General features: G+C 33.4%; 1 protein-coding gene across 1 annotated transcript in view; it reads left to right on the top strand.

The window, feature by feature from the left end:
• Positions 1-21434, top strand: part of LOC108367583 (ras-GEF domain-containing family member 1B) — a gene marked incomplete at its 5' end in the record, with an annotated part of 175944 nt that extends 154510 nt beyond the window's left edge. The window contains one exon of the mRNA XM_017622241.1: positions 21201-21434. Coding sequence (XP_017477730.1) covers positions 21201-21271 — 71 coding nt within the window. The remainder of the gene's footprint in view (positions 1-21200) is intronic.
• Between the last annotated feature and the right edge of the window lie 2907 nt (positions 21435-24341).

Below are 24341 nucleotides of genomic sequence, written 5' to 3'. Positions count from 1 at the left end.
AACTTTGTTTTATATATGTATATAGAAATTTAAATTTTAGATAATTGGCAACCCTCTTTAAAATCTATTACTTCTGATTAAGAGCGCATTTAAATGCCTTTCATTCGCTAATGCATTGTAATATTCTTAGTCACTAAATTTTAGAAAGGTGGCAACCCTATTTGAAAAAATAAAGCCTTATTGCGCATCTAATGGCCAAGCCCTTTCATTTGACATCTTATGTTTTTAATGCAACGAACGGTGTGAAGCTTATAATTTTTTAATAAAACCTTATTGCACATCTCGACGCGAAGACCTCTCATTTGAAAACAGAATTTTTAGTCCAACGAACTGCTCACATCTTATAATTTTTCGTGCAGGTGGCAACTCAGTTCGAAAAAATAAAACCTTATTGCACATCTGAAGGAGAAGCTCTTTGATTGGACACCTAATTTTTTACAATTTAATGAACTGTGCAAATCTGATGTCATTAACAAAAAATGTTTCCTCTATTATATGTAAGGTAGCAATTTCTGAAAAGGTGGCAACACCACTCAAAAAAATAAAAGCTTATTGCACATCCGGAGACCACATCTTTTAACTTAGTTCCAAATTTGTTAGTCCAACGAACGGTGAAGATCTTATAATTTATAAATAAAGTGGCAACCCTACTCAAAAAATAATACATTATTTCACATCTAGAGGCCAAAATCTTTAATTGGATATCTCACATTTTATAATTCATCGCACGTATCTTATGTTATAATTTTTTAAATAGGTGGCAACCCTTTAAAAGTTCTAAGTATTGAAGATAATACTCCTATCGATACGGACTATATCTCGTTCAAATCCCTGCAGTAATATTCGATGTTAGCGTTAGTATGTTTTAAACAGGTGGCAACACTTTAAATAAATAAAAGTTTTTGTCCATGCGAAGGTCATACTCTTTCATTTGCTATCTCATTTTGTTATCCCACGACGGGGTAAAGGTCATATAATTTTCAAACAGGTGGCAACTCTACTGAAAAAAATAATACATTATTGCACAACTAGAGGCTAACTATTTTAGTTTGACAGTGACGGTGCAGAACTGATACCTCCGCTTATTAAGATTTACTATAGTAATTTTTCTACAGGTGGCATCCCTGCTCAAAACAAAAACAATAATGCTTGTCAAGAGGCTCTTTCATTTGAGGCCCCGTTTTTTGTAATCTAACGAACGGTGCGGATCTTATAATTTTTAGACAAATGACAACCCTATTTAAACTACTATGTATAGATATAGATTAAGGGAGATATCGTGCTGTAACACAAAAATATCTTGAGAAATAGGTAAGATATATTTCGATAATAATGGCTTTATTCAAGTCCTCGTATTTATCATGTACATTTTCTTGTTCGCATAAAGCTTTGTATTCTAAGCCTCTAGTCTAAGGAATAATAAAGTGTATACACTAGGGTGGGTAAAAAAATAAGTTTTTTTGGTTTTGGATCCGACACACGAAAACTAGTTCCTCTACTCTACTAGGTACCTCTAGAAAGTACTTACCAAATCTGAGCTCTTAATATTAACGGGAAGATTATGCTCATCATCGTTTTCCATTTTGAATTTGGTCTCATATAAAAATGGTCATACCTTATCACCAATAGATCGCTAAACCACTTGCATCGTCAATATTTATAGAAAATTGAACGCTCTACAAAAATGGTCCCATATACTCTTTTCATTAATCTAAACACTTAAAAGATATTCAAGGTCAAACTTTTAAGTATTTAAGGAAAATAACATTTTGTTTTGAATTTTGTAACTTACTAAAAAATAATTATTGTCAAAAGAATTTCAATTAATTCCATAGGAAATTGAATTCTCTACAAAAAAAGGTCTCTTGTGGTTAGTCGATAACTCTAACCATTTAGAAGATATTCGTAGTAGAAACCCAATGCCTACTGATTTTAATAGTTTTTCAATAAACATTCTCAATTTATCCATTCAATTTATGAATTACTATTTATATATTATAAGTACTTTCTAGAGGTACCCAGGAACTAGTTTTCGTGTGTCGGATCCAAAAAAAAAAGCTTGATTTTTTTTTACCCACCCTAATATACACACATGTTTAATTATTAAATGATCGATATGCGAAAGTTAAATATTTCTTAATGCATATTTACGTATGTACGTATTCTATTAGTAATATTTCGAATAGCCTATTACCCTCCCTTACCCTTACGGGAACTGTGTTGTCCTTAATATCGAAAATGATTATTTAAATAAATTGAAAAATCCACTTGGCTTTCCTTCATAAGCAACACAATTTTGTTTTGAGAGACACTCCAACAAGTAAAAATAAATGCATACATACATACACATGTGCATAGATAGTCTACATATTCCTTATCTTTTCTTAATTGCCATTCTCCATTTAAATTTTGCATCATATACAATTTACTTGTGTGCTCACATTTATGCCAATGTTGGTGAGATTTGAAAACAATTTTCATCCAATTCAGAAATGCAATAAGCTTCGGGTTATACACGAAATTCAACTGCTGAAAAACTAGTATCCACACACTTTGACATTGGATGCCCCACACACAAACACACAAAGTTCAAATGTATTAAAAAGCTTACTGAATGAAATGAAATTTGAAATGCATATGTATGTATGTATGTATGTGTAGACGAGTGCATATGGCCGAATAAATGGTTTCATATAACTACGAGTACATACATTTGTGTGCATGCATGATGCACTCGAAAAGTTTTTGGACCATTTTTATGCTGTTACACACACACATACATACTTATGCATGCATGCATGCATGCATGTCTTTTGCCGCACTAACACAGTGCAACCTCATAAACGCCTCACATGCTATTTAGAAGGTTGCTTGCTCACAGAGCATATTCCGGCCATTTGGAGTATATTATGAGTATGCCAAATGTTGTCTAGGTGCTTAAGCTCACAATGAACGTTCGCATTTCTCGCATGTGCACAAACCAACACACAAACAAACACACACACACACTCTCGCCCTTACACGTATGTAAGTGCAAACGAGTTTGGCAGGCTTGTCTGCTTTTAGAGGCGCACTTCAAGTGCATCTTACATAGGCACAAAGTTTATAGTCACACATTTACATTTACATGCGTAGATACATATATGTATATTTACGTGTTGTTATGATGCATATACATACATATACATATGCATAGTGTAGTGTGTAACTTTAAATTCCCTGCACACTGAATATGCCTGTCTGCAATTTTCGGGACACCAGATGAGGCCAGGGTCATTTTTGACTAAACTGCCTGGTTGCACTACATTCGTTGCACCAATGCAAATTTAGACATATGTATGTACATTCAATCCTATATTTGTGGGTATAAATATGTATTGTATGTACATATATATTTATATGGGCGTACTATCGACTCCCAGCCGTTATTTCTCGTTATTTTTCACCAGCTGCCGTCTATGCTGACTTCTGTGCGTGTGGAAATGTATGAATTTTCTTGATGAATGCACACGCCATGACTCCATTAAAAACATGAAAATTCCTGTAATTCAAGTTGGGTGTATATATGTACATATGTATAATGGTTTTGCACTCTGACGCATACGTGTACATTAGGCCGTAACAGAAAAAAAGTTTAACATCTTCAGACCGAGGGTACACATATATGCGCTTTAAATTATTTCAATTTGTAACAAGTAGCGACAATTAGCGCTCCTACCGAGCTTGCGTAGCTTGCTAGGCGTTATTGAGCTTGCAAAAATATTTTAAAAATATATGTATATAAAAAAATCCGACTAATTTTATCTATGTGAAAGTTTTTAAGTGAACAGGTTATAACTTGGATCAACAGAAAAGGATATTTTCTAAAGAGTGTTGCCACCTTATTAAAAAGTTGAAATCAAATAATTAAATAACATGTGGATGTTGAAAGAAATTCGAAAACGTTTTATTTCGAAAATATATCCAAAAGGGGTTGCCAACTGTTAAAAATCTAAAATCGATGTATTAATAAGTTAAATAAAATATAACAACAATGCAGGTGTCATACAAAATCGGTTCAAGAACGATTTATTTCTTAAATATTCGTTGAGAAGGTTGCCACTTTTTTAAAAAGCGAATATCAGTTTAAATAACAAGTTAAATGCGATACATATTTTAATATGGGTATCAAAACTATAAAATCTGTATTTATTTCAAAAACTTTTTGACGGAGGTTGTCACCAGCGTAGGAAAATAATTTAATTCACAAGTTAAATGTAATCCTATTAGTATTATAAATATGACAGTTTTTTATAAAGCTTGTGCAGATAGCTAATGATTTGGATTAATATATAACATATGTTTAGGGGAGAGTTGCCACCTGCTTACAAAGTATAATTTTATTTCAAATTATAAGTTCCAGCATAATTTTCAAAATATGGAAACGACAAAGATTTAAAAAAATTATAAACAAAATACATATTTTGAAGATGATTTACACCTATTAAAAAAAAAAATTTAATGGTTTTAAATGATTAAAATATGGATAGCTAGTGGATTCGGTTTAGGAAATTCGTATACTGAAAATATTTTGAAAAGCACTTTAAAGGCAAAGCCTAATTTTTCATAACTTAAATAAAATATTCTTTCTTTGTTTCGAAAATATTTCTAAATACATAAGTTGTCACCGGTTCGAAATTCCATTTGAATTAAATTAATAAGTTAAATGAAGCATTACGAAATAATGACAGTTAAGCAAAAGATTTTTAAAAAGAGCTTTATTTCGATAATATTTTCAAAGGGGTTGCCACTTGTTTGCAGGTGAAAGTAAATTTAATGAGCTACTTTAATTAAATGTTACAATATGAATTTTAAACGAAATGAGTGTGTTACAAAGAGCGTTATTTTGAAGAGAGTTGCCACTTGTTTTAACTTCAAATTCAATTTAATGAAATATTTCAATATGGATGTCAAACGGAAGAAAAGCGTTTCTCTGGTTTAAAAAATCAATTTAAGTGAACATTTCCAAAACGAATATGTTTCGTGTTTGCAGTAAAGATTTTCCACCTTTTCCAAATTTCAATCGACTCATTCTGCTTAAGCCAAATTGTGGTGTACATATAATTTTATTCCGACACATTTTTTTATACTTATAAATATAGCGTAAGACTAGCTGAGAAATGTAAGTTTTTTTGTATACTGCTATTTAGTGGAAACCTCGACACAATGAGCAAATTTTTTAAGTAAAATTAATTATTTTCGGTAAAAAGTGCCAAGTCTAGTACGAGTATAAAAATACCTTAATTGGTTCATGCTGAGGTCTTAAGAGGCTAACGTATTTTATAGGGCCATTAAAAAAAAAAAAATGTTTTGCCTACCCTACGGCTCCCTTTTTTTTCTTCATACCTTCGATATTCACATGCAGATATCAAGGTATCATATATCGATGTTCTTGTTTCGAGGAGACATTTCTTTTGTATCAAAATTCATTGGCTTCAAGTACCCTAATCTAGTACTTATCTAAGTCCATATCTCAATTCCTACCACCCTAACGTACTACTCTAATGTTGGTAAATTGTAGTTCTCAAAAAATCAGTAAACTTTTGCTAAGGAAGTATTTTTATTATTCCAGTTAAACTATTCAAAAAAACATTGCTTGTCGTGGAAAATGTAGAGCATACCGCTTGGTTCGAAAAAAAATCCTATTTGCCTTGGAAAACTCCTTTAGGCTTAGTTGCGTTCGGCGAACTTTTTTCGTTTACTTGTAAGTTGGTACGGTCTAATGTCCATATGTGGAATATATATACATATATCTATACCATACGTACCTACGCACTTTGAAATATATAAACAGCCAAGGCACACATCCGCTTTTATTGGAACACATTGCCATTTATTCCAGCAATGGTTCATTTGTATGAATACAAAGATTTCCATACATACACACATAGTACTTATAAGTACATTCTCTCATATAAAGATATAAACTCTTAAATAGATTTACCTACATACATACATACATATGCATGCACCGCACTAAGAGTCACATTTTATCCGAAAATAAATTCCGTTTCAGTCATTTGCTTTGCTTGCTTGTTTAGCCTTCAGCCATTTATTATTTCTTATTGCATAGTCAGTTTACTGTGAATGTGTAAATTTTGTAAAAGTTTCGGTTTATTTAAAAACTTACTTAGTTTTTGTTTTTTTTTTTTGTGGGGCTTTAAGTTTGCCACCTCAAGAGCTTCGTTCTTTTTTTTTTTTTGAATATTTTCACATCTTATTTGTATTTTTTCTTTCCACTAAACGCGTTGTCGGTTAACAAGTACGTACATATATATTTTTCACATACTATTATTCAAGCACTTGCCAATTAATTTTTTTTAACATGAAATAAAACGCTTAAGTACGGTACACTTTTCATTCTGTGAAACAGCGAGGATTCTTTGCCCGCCTATAACAGAAAACGCACATCTGTGCTCTTCAGATTCCTTATAAGAATTGTAATTGGCTTACATTATCTGTGAGAAAGGTTCTGCTCTTTATTCGTTTCAACCTAAAGTAAAAATGTTTACTTTACAAACCATTTTTGCTATTCAATGCTATTTTTGTATTGGCCAACGCAAAAGTTCTTATCAGCGTAGCGAGCGGGCATTGGCCAGTTTGTAATATAAAATATTGATTTCCAACAAAACCGTACTGATCGGTTTTCTTGAAAATTTTTGATAAAAAACTGTCACTCATTCCGCAAATTTTAAGCCTAGTCCGATAATGGGAAAATACCGATAATTAATATTTTCCAATTTATAAATTTATGAAAAACTAACGAATTTTGTCTCCACTCCACGCCAGGAACTGATTTGAATTTGATTTGAAAAGTAATAAATGTATGTACATATGTATGTGTGTGGGTATATGAATAAAGATCGCTAAAAATCGAGCTCAAATTTTGTACTTGCGCTGTAGAAATTTTAGGTCTTTGTTATGTAGTTTGACCATTTTCAATTAAATTTAATTCTTTGTATTTCATGCGCTCCTTCCTTCGTATTAAAGCCTGTTCTTTTGTAAAAAAAATCAATCTATTGACGATGAAAATCGATAGATAAATAAACAAGTGGTGAATGATGGTCAAATCAAAATGTGCAATAATTTTTTGTATGAAAGAGGTACAGTAAATAATGTTACTCATACGCCATGTCGTACACTGCCATACTTGTACATACACGGCGTATATGTAACCTTTTCCATGTTAAAGTTTGTTCTTTTTTTATTCGCAATGCAAACTTTAAATGAAAATATCTTGGGAAAATTACCTGATCTAGAAAAAAGAGAATACATACATATAGTGCACTGTTATCATATGAATTCAATATCGAATATTTTTTGCCTTTTAACGCAACATTAATTTTGCACATACATTTTGCGGTCGCATATCACTTTAATTAGTATGTTTTTGATGCATGAAAATTTAAAATAAATTTTTTTTTTTTGCAATCGTCATTAATAGATATGTAATTTTGCGCGAATTTACAGTAGGCGGCAAAAACCAAATTTTACAGGGAGAGCCTTTTTTATACTTTTTGAAGTTTAAAAAAATTTTTTTTTTTATTAGTTTTGCTTTACTTTTGTATAGCACTAACGATAATTTCGCTCAACAGAAAAAAATGAATTGTAACTTGCGATACAGTATACAGTAAATTTTTGGCGTAACTATGGGGATTTCAATCAATTACAATATTTCACCAGGTGATGTGTTTTGGAGTGTAGAACAAACTCGCATCAAAAAGTAATATTCGAAAAAATTTCTCATACGATAATTTTGCGCAAATGGGTCGATATATGTATACATTAATGCATGCGAATGCATATTTACGTACATACGTATGTAGTTTTATCGCCGTTGTCATAGCAATAATTTATTATCAAAGTGAGTATTATTTAAGTGGTCATTTTGCGTATAAAAAAACTAATAATTGAAAAATAAATTTCACTACAACAAATTAATCCACTTCAGCTTCACAGACGTACACACATAACACTTGGTAAATACGGTTTTAATTTTCACTATAAATTTTTTAAGAGAATTAATATACAATTTCTAATTGAATAAAGGCCTTCTATATACATACATATTTACGTATGCTTCAAAAGCAAAATACGTACATACATATATATCCAGGCGGTATACTTTTAAACATGAAGGTCAAAACACTTACATACATAAGCTAAGCTTGTAAGAATTTAAATATTTAAAGAGCTTAAATATCCACTTAACAAATACGTACATAAGTATATATGTATGTACATACGTACTTGCATATAAACACACAGCTATCTAAATAAATAAAAAAAAATCTCATAAGTAGCTGGCCTTGCACCGGAATTGTGCCTTCTGGTCAACCACTCCACAATTTCTGCATTTCAGCAGCTCAACAACAACTTCAAGTGATGACACTGAAAATACAAACAAATTGTACAACATACATACCTACAATTGTACATATGTACATACAAAAATAACCACTTGCCGGCGCACTTGTTGGCTCAACAAGTTGCAACAACATTGGTATTATTTGCAACTTGACAGTGGCATGGTGGACGGACGGAGCCGTAGCCGCAACCACAAGTAGCGGGGAGTATTTAGGCAGTGGAAGGCTCAGTGTGTCCGAGTGAAAATTAAGGAAATATATTTACACATACATACATACATATCCTCGTTTACCAATCTGTATGTAGGTACTCGTTTACATTTATACAAAATAAGCAGCCGAAAGTTGTGAAAAACAAAGCCAGAATAATTTGTAGCCCATAAATTACGTTGAAATGAGTTGAGATTGTAAAATAATAAACAGCTGCTGACATACGAAGGGGCGAGAAAGCAAGAACGGAATAAAGATGGAAAATATGTTTTGCTGTGTAATTACATACATACATACATTGATATAAACAACTACAATAATGCTGCGCATATTTTCCATTAAAATTATTGTTCACTTTAAGAGCTCACAAATTTTATTAAATAGCAGGAGAATATTAAAAATAAATAAATAAAAATAAAGACAGAGAGAAAAATTTCATCAGGAAACTACTTTTATGTTCTTCTGGTTTTCGTTCATTTTAGAAGTCGATAATGCCACCAAAAGATAGAGGGATAAAAAAAACATTTCCCCGCCATTTTACAGGGCGGGTGGTCTAGAACACCCTATACATATATTTATGACTAGAAGAAAATTATTTGACCAAACCTTTAATATCAATCATTTAAGCAAGAAAGGAGAGGCAGAAAGACGGGAGCACATAGAGTAGGAACTTCTGGCAGGCAGGAGTGGAGTCTGAAAACGCTACCAATAAAAGGGGAGCAAAGAAACGATTTCCATACGGGGAATAGTTCCTGTAAATACTAAGATTGGGTCTGGTAAAAGAGGCCAAAGCAAATTTCAGTTCTGGAGGGTCCAATGTAGCGGGGCTCTGGCATCGCTAGATGGCTGTGAAGGAAGGCTTTTTGCTGTTTTTAAAATACATAGTTTACTTTTTTTCTGCGATTCTGCGAGGAACTGGTATGACTTCCACCCTTATAAACTTAACTTTGAATATGACTAAATATTTGAATATGAGAGACGTTTAGAAAACTTTATTTAAAAAAAATTTAAAAGGATTGCAGCCTGTTAGATATTCGCAATCAATTTAATTAAAAATAAATTTTTTTTTGGTGCTTACATAATTCTATACTTAATACACAGTTCTAGAGAAGAGATTCACTGCTTTTAATTATCTTGACACCAATTTCAGTGCTTTAGCTTCTAAACTCCTCTCGTTGCGGCAACTCTTTCCAACAGATATCCGCCCATTTTATTGACCATCAGAATAATGGGTTAGTTTTAAATTTCAGGAGAAGAAAACTTCATTTCATGATCAAATTTTTCCCCAAAAATTTCATCTGAGTCCCTGGGCCTTTGATCATCAATCGGCTCGCGATGACCTTTAAAGCTATTTCGTTATGTGAGTGTTTGAATCGTTGATCCTATGTACATTTCTCCTATATGTTTGCCTCTTAGAAGTTTGCCGTTTCGAATCATAATGGATTAATACGCTTTGATTTAGATTTCTTTATACATATATCTTTCCATTAAATTTCACCTATGATAAAAATCTATCTTAACCCCTCGTATTGAGAATTTCATCGTCTCCTTCAGGATCACTTTTAGGGATGAAACTATTCGACTAAAAATCCAGGTACATACCCGATACTTATCGTTCGATACCAAGTAATTTTGAAACTTTTGAACCAAGTACTGACTAGTTATCGAAAAAGATACTCGTATCGAAACCCGATACTAAGGCGATTTTTTTTGCGCCACTGACATATTCGTACAATGGATATGGATTGAACGACAATGCTTTCCGACGAAGTGATTCGCCCACCGCAAACCCGACACAGAATTTGCGCTCCTTTACGTTGCGACTGTAATAGGCGTCGAAAGGTCCCCCATTTCCCCTTCTCTTAGATCTTCTAGGTGTCTTTGCTGTAAATACATACACATATATACGTACATATGTGCATATCTGGCCCAAGTGCCAACAAAAAATCTGTAGGTTACATACTGCTGGCTGCCGGATGCTGCTGCTGCTGTATCCTTTCAACCGACAGTTACTTCTGCCACATATTGTTCGTGTGTGTGTGTGCACTGGTGACCACTTGTGAGCCGCTTTGTTTCGGTCATTTTCACTATTTACCTCGCTGGCTTGTCTGTTTATTTGCATGCTTACGGTTATTTATTTATTTTTTTGCTTATTTGTTTACACGACAAGTAACTGCGGACGTGCATATTTACCAACTATTTTTTATTTCAATTCAGTAGCCACGATATGAAAATTTACGTTAATGTACATACGCTTAACCTTAGACTTTAAGTAATATGCAAAAAAAAATAATAATAAAAGCAACAAAAGTATGGAGAAAATGAAATGCACCAAAATAGAGTGTAAAACTCCGGTTGGTCGGCGAGCAGGTTGCTGCCGTTCTGTCGCTGTCGCTGCCACCATTGTATTGGCATTTACATACATACATATGCACAAGAAGAACTAAATGTATAACTACCCTGCAGGGAAAGCTACTAGTTATGTACTAGATTGCTACCAGTTTGCATTTCAGCCTAACTAGTTCATGTTGTATCCTTTTTCAATGTTAGCGACTGATATTTTTAACATCGCCGTGTCATAGGAGATGTCAATTGTGCGCTTCCGCATCAGCATTCTACCAGTAGAAATACTAGTAGCATCATACCAGATATCGGGATGGACTTCCAATTCATCCCCCTTGAAAACATAAATATGCCATGTTGCTCGCGGCGCTATAACAGTGGAAATGGCCGACAGGGCGACGCTTTTTTTTATTTTTGAATGTATTTTATTATACCCGAGCGCACTTGTGCACAAGGGTATATTAATTTTGTTCACATAACGGTTGTTTGTAACAGCCAAAACGAATCGAGATAGATATAGACAAATGTATACATAAATGATCAGNTTCTTACTTGTTTTTCTTTTCATTACGTCTTGTCATTTTTAAATTGTATTGTTTTAAAAAGAAACAAATTATTTAATTTATTTTTTTTTTATGATATTTGAGTATTTAGGTTTTATTCTAATTTATATTTAAATTGTTGAAATAATTAACTTTTTTTTTTTAGATTGGCGCTTACACATATGTTAGTGTTTGGCCGAGCTTCTCCTCCGATTTGTGGCGTGCGCCTTGATGTTGTCACACAAAGCGGAGGGACCTACAGTTTTACGCCGACTCCGAACGGCGATTGTATTTTTATGAGAAGCTGTTTTTCATGGCAGAAATACACTCGGAGGTTTGCCATTGCCTGCCGAGGGACGACCGCTGTTAAGAAAAAACCTTTTTTCTATATTTTTTGCGATGTTGCTTTGACCAGGGTTTGAACCCAGGCGTTGCGGAGTGGAAGCGCGCACTGCTTACCACTACACCACAGCGGCCGACAATTTAATTGCTTCCACACGGACTCGAACGTTCGATGCCAGAACCAGAATCGGTAGTCTTCTCTCGACGGCACAGTCGACATTTGAGACGATAGCAATACTAGTTAATAAACTGGTATTTTCACTGGCTTATTTGGCATTTCACTGGTATAATTACAGTCCATGACGAACTGGTATGACTTCCCTATTGAATACCAGTTTTATAACTAGAATTTCTACCAATTAGTTTACTTTTTTCTACGAGGAGCTGGTATAACTATATTTCATAATGAACTGGTATTATTTCTATGCATAAATAACAGTTCATGAACTGGAATTTGTGCATACTATTTCAGTTTTTCACTGCAGGGTATTTGTATGCAGTATGTACAATAAAAACTTAAAACACCAACAAATAATGAGGTAAACTTTTGTTTATGTTAAGTGTCTGTAAGCGATTTTTAAAATACAAAAAACACATGGATTTATTTGCGATACATGTACGTACAGTAAGTATGAACATTAAGCCGGGTCTCTATTAGAGTTTAGGAGTAAAAATAATAAGCTAATTGAAATATTTTTATCTGTGTACCAAACGAGAGAGGTGAAAGAGCGATTTATGTCGAAAATGATTTTTGAGAGTGTTGTGACCTATTTTGGAGTTCAGAATCCGTTAAGTGAACAAGTTAAATAAAATATTTTATAATCAACGAGAGGTGTAAGAAATTTTCATTTCATAAACATATTTGAAGAGGATTGCCACAAATTTGGAAATTTAAGATGAAATTAGTTAACAAGCTAAATATTTTAATATGAGTGTCAAAGAAAAGAGATTTAAGAAATGTGCATTTCGGAGAGAGGAAAGGGGACTTATTCACCCCAATTAAAATCAGCCGGAAAAAATACCCCGGACAAAATTCCCCCCCAACAAAAACCTCTCGGACAAAATACTTCGGAACCAAAATCCCCCGGACAAAATCACCAACAAAAATCCTTAGCCTCTGTACTTACAAGGGTTAAGCGACAATCAAATTAGCAAATTTCGACCAGACGAAATACTTCTTGCTCTTCAGACGTGGCTTTGGTCAGACCTTGCACCTCCTTCAATAAATCAATGAAACTTTACAGTGACACATGTGCCCCAGCAGCTTTGGTTTCAAAAGCTCCATGTCATCCCTCCAAAGCTTTTGTGGTCCTAGCCATGTTACTCAAAACTACGTCACAGTGATTCCATACTTTAATTGGAATTGGAATTATTTCGCCGACCATTTCTCTTCAGCTGGCGCATGTTTCCTCAAAATAACTCAAAAATGAGTCGAGTCGTTGTTAGCGCTTTTTAAAGAATGCACAGACAATCGGCTATTTTTGAAGTACCGTACAACTCGTGGCGAATTATATAAATTTAAAAATTCTTTTTATTGGTTATCCCTCCAATTTTTCGGGTGATTTTGTCCGGGGGATTTTGTCCGGCTATTTTTAGGCCGGGGGAATAAGTCCTCAGCCTTTCGAAAATATGCTTGACGATGGTAGCCACCTTATTTGAAACTCAAAAACAGCTTAATTAATTGACACAGTAAATGAAATATTCTAATACGGGCGCCAAACAAGAGAAGTTTAAGAAAGGTTTATTTGAAAAAATAAGTTAGAAGATGGTTGCCAATATTTTAATATGGGTGTCAAACGAGAGCGATTTAAGTAAGCTTTATTACCAAACTATAAAAAAAAATCGGCAACTTCGCCCACTGTGCGCTGTTTGTTGGCCAATGGCTTACCGCGCTTCTTTCTACAAACATGCTTACACAACATTCACATATAAATTTAACTGGCAGCGCCTCTTACCGCTCCTCAACAATGTGGGTCAAGCATCTTAAATGCTTAACAACAGCCACTTTTTAGTAGCCATTTTGCGCTGCGCGCTGCGTGCCATATCCACAATCTGCGTAGCTTACATTACCAGCTACATACATATGTATAACAACAACAGCAAGAACATCATAGTTATAAAAATAAACTTTACTTTCGTTTCATTTTACTACTACATGCATAGCTTTACCTACTACTTACACAATGCCTCAAGTTCCTGCGCGGTCATCCTTAGTTATGCTCGTCGACGCCGACGTCAATTCAAAGTTTGGTGAAAAAGTTTCCTTGGCAGCTAATAAAGTTGAAAATTGTTGTTGGCGCAAATGTTTCACGTGTATTTTACTTTGCCATTTAGTTAGAAAGACAGTAGTGAACCTAGGAATGGCATGGAAACTAAATTGTGAAATAATTTTAATTTGATTTAATTTAATTTCAAACTTGCTGTACAAATTTTCCATGGCATGGAAAGTATTGAAATTTTATGGTTTGAGTGCTATGTAGAAAAGTAAACTGATTGTTGTTGTTGTAAAAGGAAATGGCAACAGGTTGGAAATTTGTTTGCATAACAAAAATCAAACTTTATGGACAGCGGTTTGTATTGTTTTGTGGAAAGGGCTGCTGGATTTCAGTTTGTTTAAGTTGAAATTTATTTGTTCAAAATTTTAAAAGCAGACGCTAGATATTTAAAGTATAAATTAATTTTCAACCCTTCCTTGAAACGGAGTCGATTTACATTACATTTGAGCCTTCTTTCCGCTTTCAAAAATTGAGGAACTCTTTAAATTCGTTAAATTTGAGTTATCCGCCAAGTGCTTAAAAGATGCAGGTCAGATATCAAAAATAGTACGATGCCAAAGTTCTGCTGCGAATATCGAAAACTGAGCCGAAACTGCAAAGCTTAAACTCCGCATGCATAAGAAGAAAGCTCAAGCTCCGATTCGGTTTTCAGTACAAATTCTCGAGCTTAGGCTCACTTCATCAGTACTAAAAATTGAGTCTAAGCTTAAGCTCAATTATTATGCCTAAAGGCTAGGCATATCCTACCTAAAAGCATCACCGTCCAGGAACTTATCACACGTGAGGACTGTACTTTGTAAGGTCAAGAACAGCGGGAACTGTGAAGTCCTAGACCTCAGAGCCGGAAGCTGAAGGAATGGGTTTTACTGTAGAAGCGTTACTGCTAACTCCGGTAGAGAGCTACAATTATATTAAGTAGACTTGCAGCAGTTGCAGCTGAGATCATTCTGCACCAAAATAAGCGAAGTGTTCAAACTGACGAGAGGAGAATCGATTTAGGTTAGGTTAGGAGAACGTATGTGGAATGTTTCATACTCTCACTCGGAAACAGGACGATACAAATACCTATAATCAAAAGAGTAGCTTCAGGTCATTATTCTACTGAACCAATTACTATCTCTAATGAAGTCGTGGAGATCCAACAGTTCCACCTCCGCTATCTCGCCCAGACTGTTGAAGAAGCGTGAACCCAAGTGCTTGGAAGCCTCTGCAAAGAGTACTTGTTGGTATGCGCCACCGTGGAAGCATTGGTGGTATATCACAGGTCTGTTCCCCCTCGTCTGTTCCCTACTAAGCCGCTGCCATAATAATCTTGTGGTCTGACAGTCTTCCCGCTTGTTCCACAAGTCATTTGTCGCGGCCGCGGTGTATTCATCAGCTTTCCTAAACGATGGTAGTGCGGAGCGATCCGCTTCTTCTTTTGGCATTTTTGAGCCGCATTTGGCCATATCACCAGCCGATTCATTCCCTTCAATATTTCTACACCCGTGGACCCAGCATGGAGTGACGATGATACGGCTCAGATACGCCAGCGTTGTGCGACATTTCCAACCAATTCCCCATTTCACCATTTTAAATCGTATTGCCTTGAGTGCTGCCTAATTGTCGACAAAAAGAGTGGCTTTGTCTTCTGGAACTAAGTAAAAGACTTAAAAAAATAAAGGACCACCGGTTGATCTGCAAGTCCTTCGAGTAGACACCGACTCCGGTTCCTTGTTCCACCTTTGAACCATTATTGTAGTTGGATATACTTCCCATCTGCTACTGGCATTCCTACATACCATTATTCAGTGATCGGGAACCTAATGGGTACCTTCGTATGGTGGAATATTGTTCTTTATGCAAAACTGAAGATAATGCGCTGTTTAAGATAATTGTGACATCATTTTCATTTTTGTTGAAAAATTTCACAACTCCTGAGATTTCCTCATATGCTTGACTAATGCCGGACGAGCCAATTCCTTTAAATGCCGCCCATCATGCCGTCCAAATAAATATAGACATTTTTAAAGGAAGGTCATCAATTTTCGAAAAGGAATTTATTCTCTCCACCAAAGTGTGCAAATTCGCGAGTCGTACCATTAAAATTCCAATGAATTACAAAAAATTTATGTGACTAAACAATATGTACATCCATTACACTTTACGGAAAATCTCAAGTTTTGAAATGACACAGAGAAAACTAAAAAATTATTCCTTTGTATTTCTATCATTTGTATTGAAGCCTGGGCGTTTGCAAAAAAAATATAGCTACGAACGATGAAAATCGAAAGATAAATAAATAAGTGGTTAATATTTAGTCAAATGAAAATTTTCAATAATTTTTTTATGGAATAGGAGCAGGAAATAATGTTACTCATACGTCATATACGCCATTTTCTTTGTTAAAGTTGGCATTTTTTCCACTCGCAATGTAAATTAAAAATAAAAAAGTCTTGGGAAAATTAACTGAAATCGAAAAAATGGTATACTACTAGGAGCAACAACACAATGTAGTGTACCAAATAAAGTGCAAGGGCAATGATAACGAAAGCTGCAATAAATGCTACGTAGGCACAACAAAAAGAGCGTTGGGTATAAGAATCAATGAACACCGAGCGGACGCGAGAAACAAAAAGATGACAACAGCACTGGCTCAACACTTAACAACGCACGAACATATAGCGGACTTCGGCAACACAGAAATTTTGGACATCGAAAGAGGAGAAAGAAGGAGAATGACACTGGAGAGCCTACGAATACAACAACAATTGGACAACGCAATCAACTTTAAGGAAGACGTCGACAACACGAAGAACACATATGCAGCCGTACTAAAATTAAAATATAAATAAGAATACTTCAGTAATTCTTCCTAAATGTTGTATTACCTTCAATGTGTGCAAATTATTGTAAAATTCTTGTCAATATTTAATGTGAGTTTCATGTGATATCATGTGTGTAGATAATTAGTGTTAAGTATACATGTACATATGTAACTATTGTTGTGTATATATGTATGTATGTATGCAACTATTATTATGTTTTTGTTAATCATGGTTTCCGTTCGTTCTTCATGTTTATTGTTTATCGTTTAAATAAAACAGACTCCCTGAAGATGACACAAGAGTAGTGTCGAAACGCGTAGGAGGGACCAGGGAAAAATATAAGCATTTCGCCTTTTACTCCATCGGCCGAAGCAGCTCCAACCCAGCAAACAAAATTCATAGGAATTTGGCCCATACAAAGATATTTATTTATTTTTTTTTTAATGACTTTTGTTTTAGCCAAGTGGTTCTTATTTTATTGACACTTTTGTTTTTGTATTTGCCACTGATAGCTAGGAATGACTGAAATTTTTTTTATCATTCGCCTTCCCGAAAGCCTGGTTCGATTTTCAGTTTTTTTTTTTTTAAGCTTAGATTTCATTGCTGCATTTTGGGCCAAGCACTGAAAAAAATGCTTTTAAATAAAATATTTTCATGAACATTACAGTCTATTTAGTATGTATGTATGTTAAATTGTTCATATGTGTATTAAAAGAATGCTATTCACTTCGAAACGACTAACACATTTATTTCTACCGCGTCTAACATTCACCATTTGCCGTAATTCCCACGGCATCAGCTGCACATTGCCAATGGTGGTACGCGCATGCACCGAGCTAAGGACTCATTTGAAAAGTACGTGCAGACGGAAATTGAAAATAACAGCTAGTCATGCAATTGGTATTATGTGAGAAAAGCAGTTTTGAAAACGATTATTTTAATGTGGGAGTTGCAAGTGGCAGGCATTCGCACCAATCGCTTCATACAAGTAGATAAAATTACACATTCTTAAATAAAAAAAATTTACTCAATTTTAACAACATATTCATAGCTAAATATTTGAAATATTTTCTTGATAAAATTTTATAATTTGTGTATTTTATCTGCACATGCATATGTATGTCCATTCAAATATGTATACTTAAAGGTGTTTACCCAAGTGTGCTTTGTATGCACATGTCCTTGCATTCTCTGCTGCGTGATACTCTTGGTTCGTAGGAAATACTATTACCAAATCGATGGAATGCATTATTTGCTGTTCAATTATGCTTTATGGCGTGACGGCATGCGAGACTTGAGTTCGTCGACAATGCACTCAAGCATTTAATGCATTTTAAATATTTCCGCTAGCAAGTGATTTGGAATACTATGTGGCAATGTGGGTATGTACATTAGATCTAACCACCTTACAAGCAAACAAAAAAAAAGTGAGTCTTAGGTCTCCTAAAGAGAAATATAGTGTGCCGATTCTATACTATTTCTACGAAAAAAATTTGTTTTCCCCATATAAATGCATGGGAAACTTTGAGCGCTTTGAGTGACCACTAAAGATTTTTTAATTTAAAAACAACGGAGTATTTTTTTTTTTTTTGAGGCCTACTTAACTTTTTTCACATGCATTTTCGGACCACCCTAATTTACATACATAATAAATATGCCCCAAATCGTTATGCATTGTAAACAAATGACAGCACTCACACAGCAACAATTTGCCAAAAGCTTTGATTTCGAAATTCACTAACAAAAACGCGCACTCACACACGCGACGTTTGCAACTCTAGAGATATTTCCTCGCTCCACTAGCCAGCAGCAACCAATAAAAAATGGACTCAGACAAATGTCCTCAAAATAATGATATTCATAAATATAAAGAAAGTAGATAAAAGAATAAACTAACCAAATATGGAAATATTCGTAGAGGCAAATAACTGTAAATCGTATGCCATTAAAACTATTGAAAAAGTACTTGTGATCAACGACGACTTGGGGCGACTACTAAGCTTGCGGCATTCAAGGACACTCAACAATGCAACAATGAGTGGCTTGGCATAGCTATTCATGCTGTGTGCGTCCTTTTAGTGGATACATATGTATATACTTTATATATGTATTTAAGTATGTACATTTGCAAGTTTGGCTAGTCTTCTTAACGATGCTCTTATGACACTTTATCAATATTGAAATTTAAGCATAAAAGCGATGATGACAGTGAGCCGGTCTATTGAAAGCGAAATAAAAGCTAAAAGCAAAACAAAAGAATTCAGACACGCGCCACCAACTGAACGAAAACAAAAATAAGCTTTAACAAGCAGATAATAAAAGAAAACATTTAGCTTTTTGTCGCTTGAATGGTTTCAGTCTATTAAAAACTTATCAGTAGTCAACTTTCGCACGATAGCCTTGAACTAATTTTTGGAAAGATTTACTTATAAATATGTGTGTATAGGGTTTTCAATTTTCTTCTTAGGAAAGTAGAGTAAAAAGGAGTATATTTATGATTATGTATTTTAATTTGACTATTTAGTTTTAAATCATTAAAGGACTTACCTAGAGTGCAGAATAGTTTTTGTAAAATTTTATTTTTAAGTCACAATTGCAACTCTGCCAATTTCGCATTGGCAACACTGTAAATTTTATAGTATAAAAACATTGATGCCAGCAGTCGAGGCGAATTTAGGGGATTAAAACCTCCCCTGTTGCAGGGAAATATACATACAAATTTGCCATTATTTAGTTTAAGATAATAATGGTAAAAAATATTTAAAGATCTGAAATATTTAAGATCTCTTTTCAGAAATAGTAGTCGAGAGTTCTAGCTTTAATTTAAGCCAGGAAAGTTCTATCATCTATTCGAGGACTTATATTCAATATCCTCTATCTGCACTTTTCACAAAAATGAGATTCTGATATAAAAATCCACCTAAGACTCAACGGTCTTTGGTGATATCAATGCTGACCTTGTATAACTATTCAATAGTTACTATTGACAGAAGAATTTGCTATTAAATTGCAAAGCCAGAATTGACATCAGTGATGACAGCTAATACGATGTTTCCACGATTCATAATTCGCTCTCTCATTCGTCATTCGTCATCAAATTACCCTTCGAATTACGTAATTCGCCATACAAAATTTTGAGAGCGAATAACCTTAAGACGAACGAATCGGTTCCTTCTCTAATATTTATAAATATATAAAATAAAAATAAAAAACAAAGCCGAATTACTGCCGTACTGCGAATAGCGAAGAGCAATAAGTAGAGCTGCCAAACGAATTACGAATGTGCCGTGGAAACAGATTAATTAACGAATTACTTGGCGAATTACTTAGAGAGCGAATTATGAATCGTGGAAACGTCGTAAAGCTCTCAGATCGGTCCTAACGTCACAAAGTAGCTATTGTGAAAATTGCAAATAGAGGGTATTGAATGTAAACCCTCGTTTTGTTTCTTAAATAATGCAAGAAACGCGATTTTTGACACTTTGACCTCGTTTATTTTTTTTGTTCAAAATCTGGAGCTGATGGAAACTTTATGCCTACGGATTCGTAATCAGAACAAAAAAGTCTATCAAAAACAGCGTTAACGTTTGCCGTACCAAAATTATTTATTTTTGTTGGCTGTTGTAGCCATTAAAAATTAGCAAAAATTAAGATTTCCGCTTTTTCTGCAGAAATTTTACCCTATGTGGTCTATAATAACCTTCACTCCCATATTTAGTTATAGTTTTGCAAAATAATTCAATGAATATAATCATGCATGTGCAGGCATGGGCAGATTATGAGCACACAATGGGCTAGCTCTTCTCAATATTTATCGCAATCTGGATGTTAATAGCTTTGATCCACACGCTTTCTGAGCTGCTCCGCCAATTAGAGCGTAAAAATAAGTCACTCTCTCCCAAGTGTCAAAAATGTGTCAATACGTGCCGAAAGTGTCCAGAGCGTAAGGAACTCAAAAAAACATTTCGAGCCCGGAATCAACAATAATCTCTGTCCGGAAAAAAAGTCCGGGCATAAAAACCCCCTAAAGAGAAATGCTGCGGCCCGCCCTGCATGCATATATAGTACATACTTTGTACTGAAAATCGAGTGCGTACTAATGCTCCCTTTTTCAATTCAATTTCAATTTCATTTAAAAGTACCATTTCGGATGAATATTTGTTAGGAGCTAAGCATAATCTTAGCTTTCCAGCACACTCCCTAGTAATTCTTGTCAATTGTCTTAATCATTATATGTGTACTAATATTTGAACTATTTTTCTTGTATCATTTCAGAACTTATGATGGCATCATTCGACTGCGAGGAGCCAAACAATGCAGAAAAGCTTATGTATGATTTAAACTAGGAACGCACAAAATGTTAAAGTGGAATAAGGCAACAACTTTCGTTGCATAATAATTACTTCTTTTTTTTGTATATATGTAAATATGTATGTAAAACATCAAACATAACGCTACCTAAATGTGAAAAGGTGCTAAGTTCATTTTTCTTCAAAATTTAGATTTGATGCGGAATGGCAGTTAATGCGAAACATCGATTTTTCGTCTCTCCTGAATTTAAAAAAAGATGGCGCCTTCTCACGTTTACGTAACGATAATTTAAATTATAAAAAGGTTTTGTAAACAAAAAATTGTTCAGACCACAGCTGGTGCTTACAAACTAAAAGAAGTCTACCTTTAACAGAACATGGACCGATTCTCTCAAGTAAAGGGTTCTTACTAACCGCCTGGACTGCCAAAATTTGTAGCAGCAAGCTACAGTGGATGCACTTTGACAGCAAACGAGTCAGTGCAGCAGATCTATTGGGAATATTAACGTAGACTTTCCGAGAAACATATACTTTGGACGGTGATGATCCCTTATCCGTAGCTTTTTAACCCTCTCAGTACCTGCGGGACATTATTTAAGAAAATTCGCATGGTTTGAGTTTAAAGTAGCGATTCATCGAGGGCTAAGTATTAAATTCTGATAGCAAACAAAAAAAAATTGTGTAAAAAAACAATTTTCTGCTAAACAAATTCTTTAATTTCAACTAAACAATAATTTCTTCAAATTTTTTTCCAAGAAAAAATTTATCAAAATTTCCACAATTTATTTCCTCCAAATATGGTTTTTCTCACAGAAATATTTTTTCCCCAAACATTTGTTTTTTTTCGCAATTAAATTTTTTTTATTTAATATAATTTTGGTAGATATTATTTTCCCAAAAAAAAAATTTTCTCATAATTTTTATCGTTAAAATTTTTTTAAAAAATATGCGTTCTCCTAAAATAATATTTTCCGAAAAAAAGGATTTTTCCCCTAAAATTTGTATATATTCTTAATATTATTATTTTGCTTTAGTTTTTAATCCTAAAAATAGTTTTTCCCAAAAGAAATGATTTTTACTGCAGACAAAGTTTCTGTTTTACCTAAAAATAAAATTATTTGTAATGCTTGGTTTTTTTTTCTAATTTGGGTAAACATGCATTTTTCCTAAAAAAAATTGTATTCCTAAATTTTGTGTTCTTGTAAATTTAAAAAAAAAATATAATATCGTAAAAACAATTTTTTTCTAAAAAAAACTCCAATTAAAGAAATTCCTAACATATTACGAAAACAGAAAATATGTATGTATATATAAAACTCCTAAAAGCATACACAATTTCCATTTAAGTGAAGTTTTGAGTGGAGGTTTTTAATAGACTTTTTGGGATATATGCTTCCCATGATCCTGAAAGGGTTAAGCTTTCCCTAGATTTTATATGGCCACACATAAAAGCTCTATCTGCGCATTACAGCTTTACTGGGCAATTCTGGCAACTGTCTTCCAACTCACCACAATCTTGCGAAAGACAATTGTCAATTCTGGCCACTTATCTTGAAGGCTCTTTTCCGTCTTTCGAAAGAGTATTGAAAATTTGCTGACGAGGAGGTCTTAGCGTTATGCTGAGGTTTTCTAAAAGATGAATGAAATTAAACAAAAAAAAAATGTTTTTAAAACAATAAAAACTAGAAAATTAGTTTAAAAGAATAAAAGAAAATAAATTAAAAAAAGATGAAATAAATATAAGTTTTCTAAAAGGAATTCAATTAAAGAAATATATTTTTCCTTTTATAATAATAAAATCTAATAAATAAACTAAAAGATAAAAAGAAATAATAATCTAAAAAAGGAAAAAAATAAGTTCCCAAAACTTAAATGGAATTAAAAAATATATATATTTTCTTGTTAAAACAACAATATTTTAAAACTAAAAAAAATAAAAATATAAAGTAAGAAAAATAAGTTTCAAAAAATTTAATAATATAAAAATAAAATCTCAACACTAAAACAAAATTTTATTAAAAAATAAAAAATTGTATTTAAAAAAATACATAAAATACGTGTTTAAAAATTAAATTAAATAAAAAAAAAAAATTTAATCCATTGACCGAGTATTCTAACCTCGGAGCAATGCTTTGTTCACTAGGCCATTTCCTTTTGGCACATGCTGAAACGGTTTCTGTCAAAAGAGCTTTTCACTGTGAAAATTGGCAAGAGAGCTTTTTGCAAGACTTTCAGCCAGAATTGCCCTGTTAGAGTCTTACTAGAGCACCGAGATATTGAATTTATTCAGGCACATATCTGTAGACGGAATCAGACCACAAAATAGCAACAAATTTTAAATGAATTAAAATACTTTAAATTCATTTAACACGCTTAACTACAGCTTTAAATTCTTCATATATTTTATGTACGCTCATATTCTTAGATTAGCCCCCCGTTTCCGATTCGACACTTAAGCAACATAGATGAAATCATTTGAATTTTTTCTCAACCAATTTATGTGTTTATGTTCACTCAATTGTGTGTAAATATAAATTTATTTTGAAACTCAATTAACTGTAAGTAAATAATGGCCGAAGATAAGGAGATGCATACATATACATAATGTTTGTACATACAACTGTACAATTAAGCAATTAATAGATATTAAGTGAAAAATGAATATATTTGTTTGTTGTTTATATGTATTTTGATTTAATTTTATTTTTTGCACAACAAACGCGATATTATATTTATTTTGTAAACACAAATAAATGTAGCTGAAGTTTTGATATTTGATACTAATGCCATAAACAAAAAGTTGTGCGATTTTTTCTCTGATAATTTAATGAATTTAATTTAGTAATAAATATTTTATGGAGTTTATAAACGAATGATTTAGTATACATAGCATCCTGTTAAACAAAGAATGTTTTTATGAACAATTTTTTGCAGCATCATTTAGTATGTATGTATGTGTGTATGCACACATATATGTTGTATGTATATATTTTGTTTACGCTTGATGAAATATGCAGATGTCAGGTGGTGCTTGTATTTTATATAACTGCAAATTTACATAGTGTCAAATCGGGGCATGTGTATTTGTAAATAAATGAATGATTTA

Source organism: Rhagoletis zephyria, unplaced genomic scaffold (assembly GCF_001687245.7).
Source record: "Rhagoletis zephyria isolate East Lansing unplaced genomic scaffold, Rhagoletis_zephyria_1.1 Rzeph_scaffold_00047, whole genome shotgun sequence".
In the NCBI taxonomy this organism is placed as follows: Eukaryota; Metazoa; Arthropoda; class Insecta; order Diptera; family Tephritidae; genus Rhagoletis; species Rhagoletis zephyria.
Note: the sequence above shows the minus strand (reverse complement) of the source record. Positions and strands in the feature narration are given on the sequence as shown.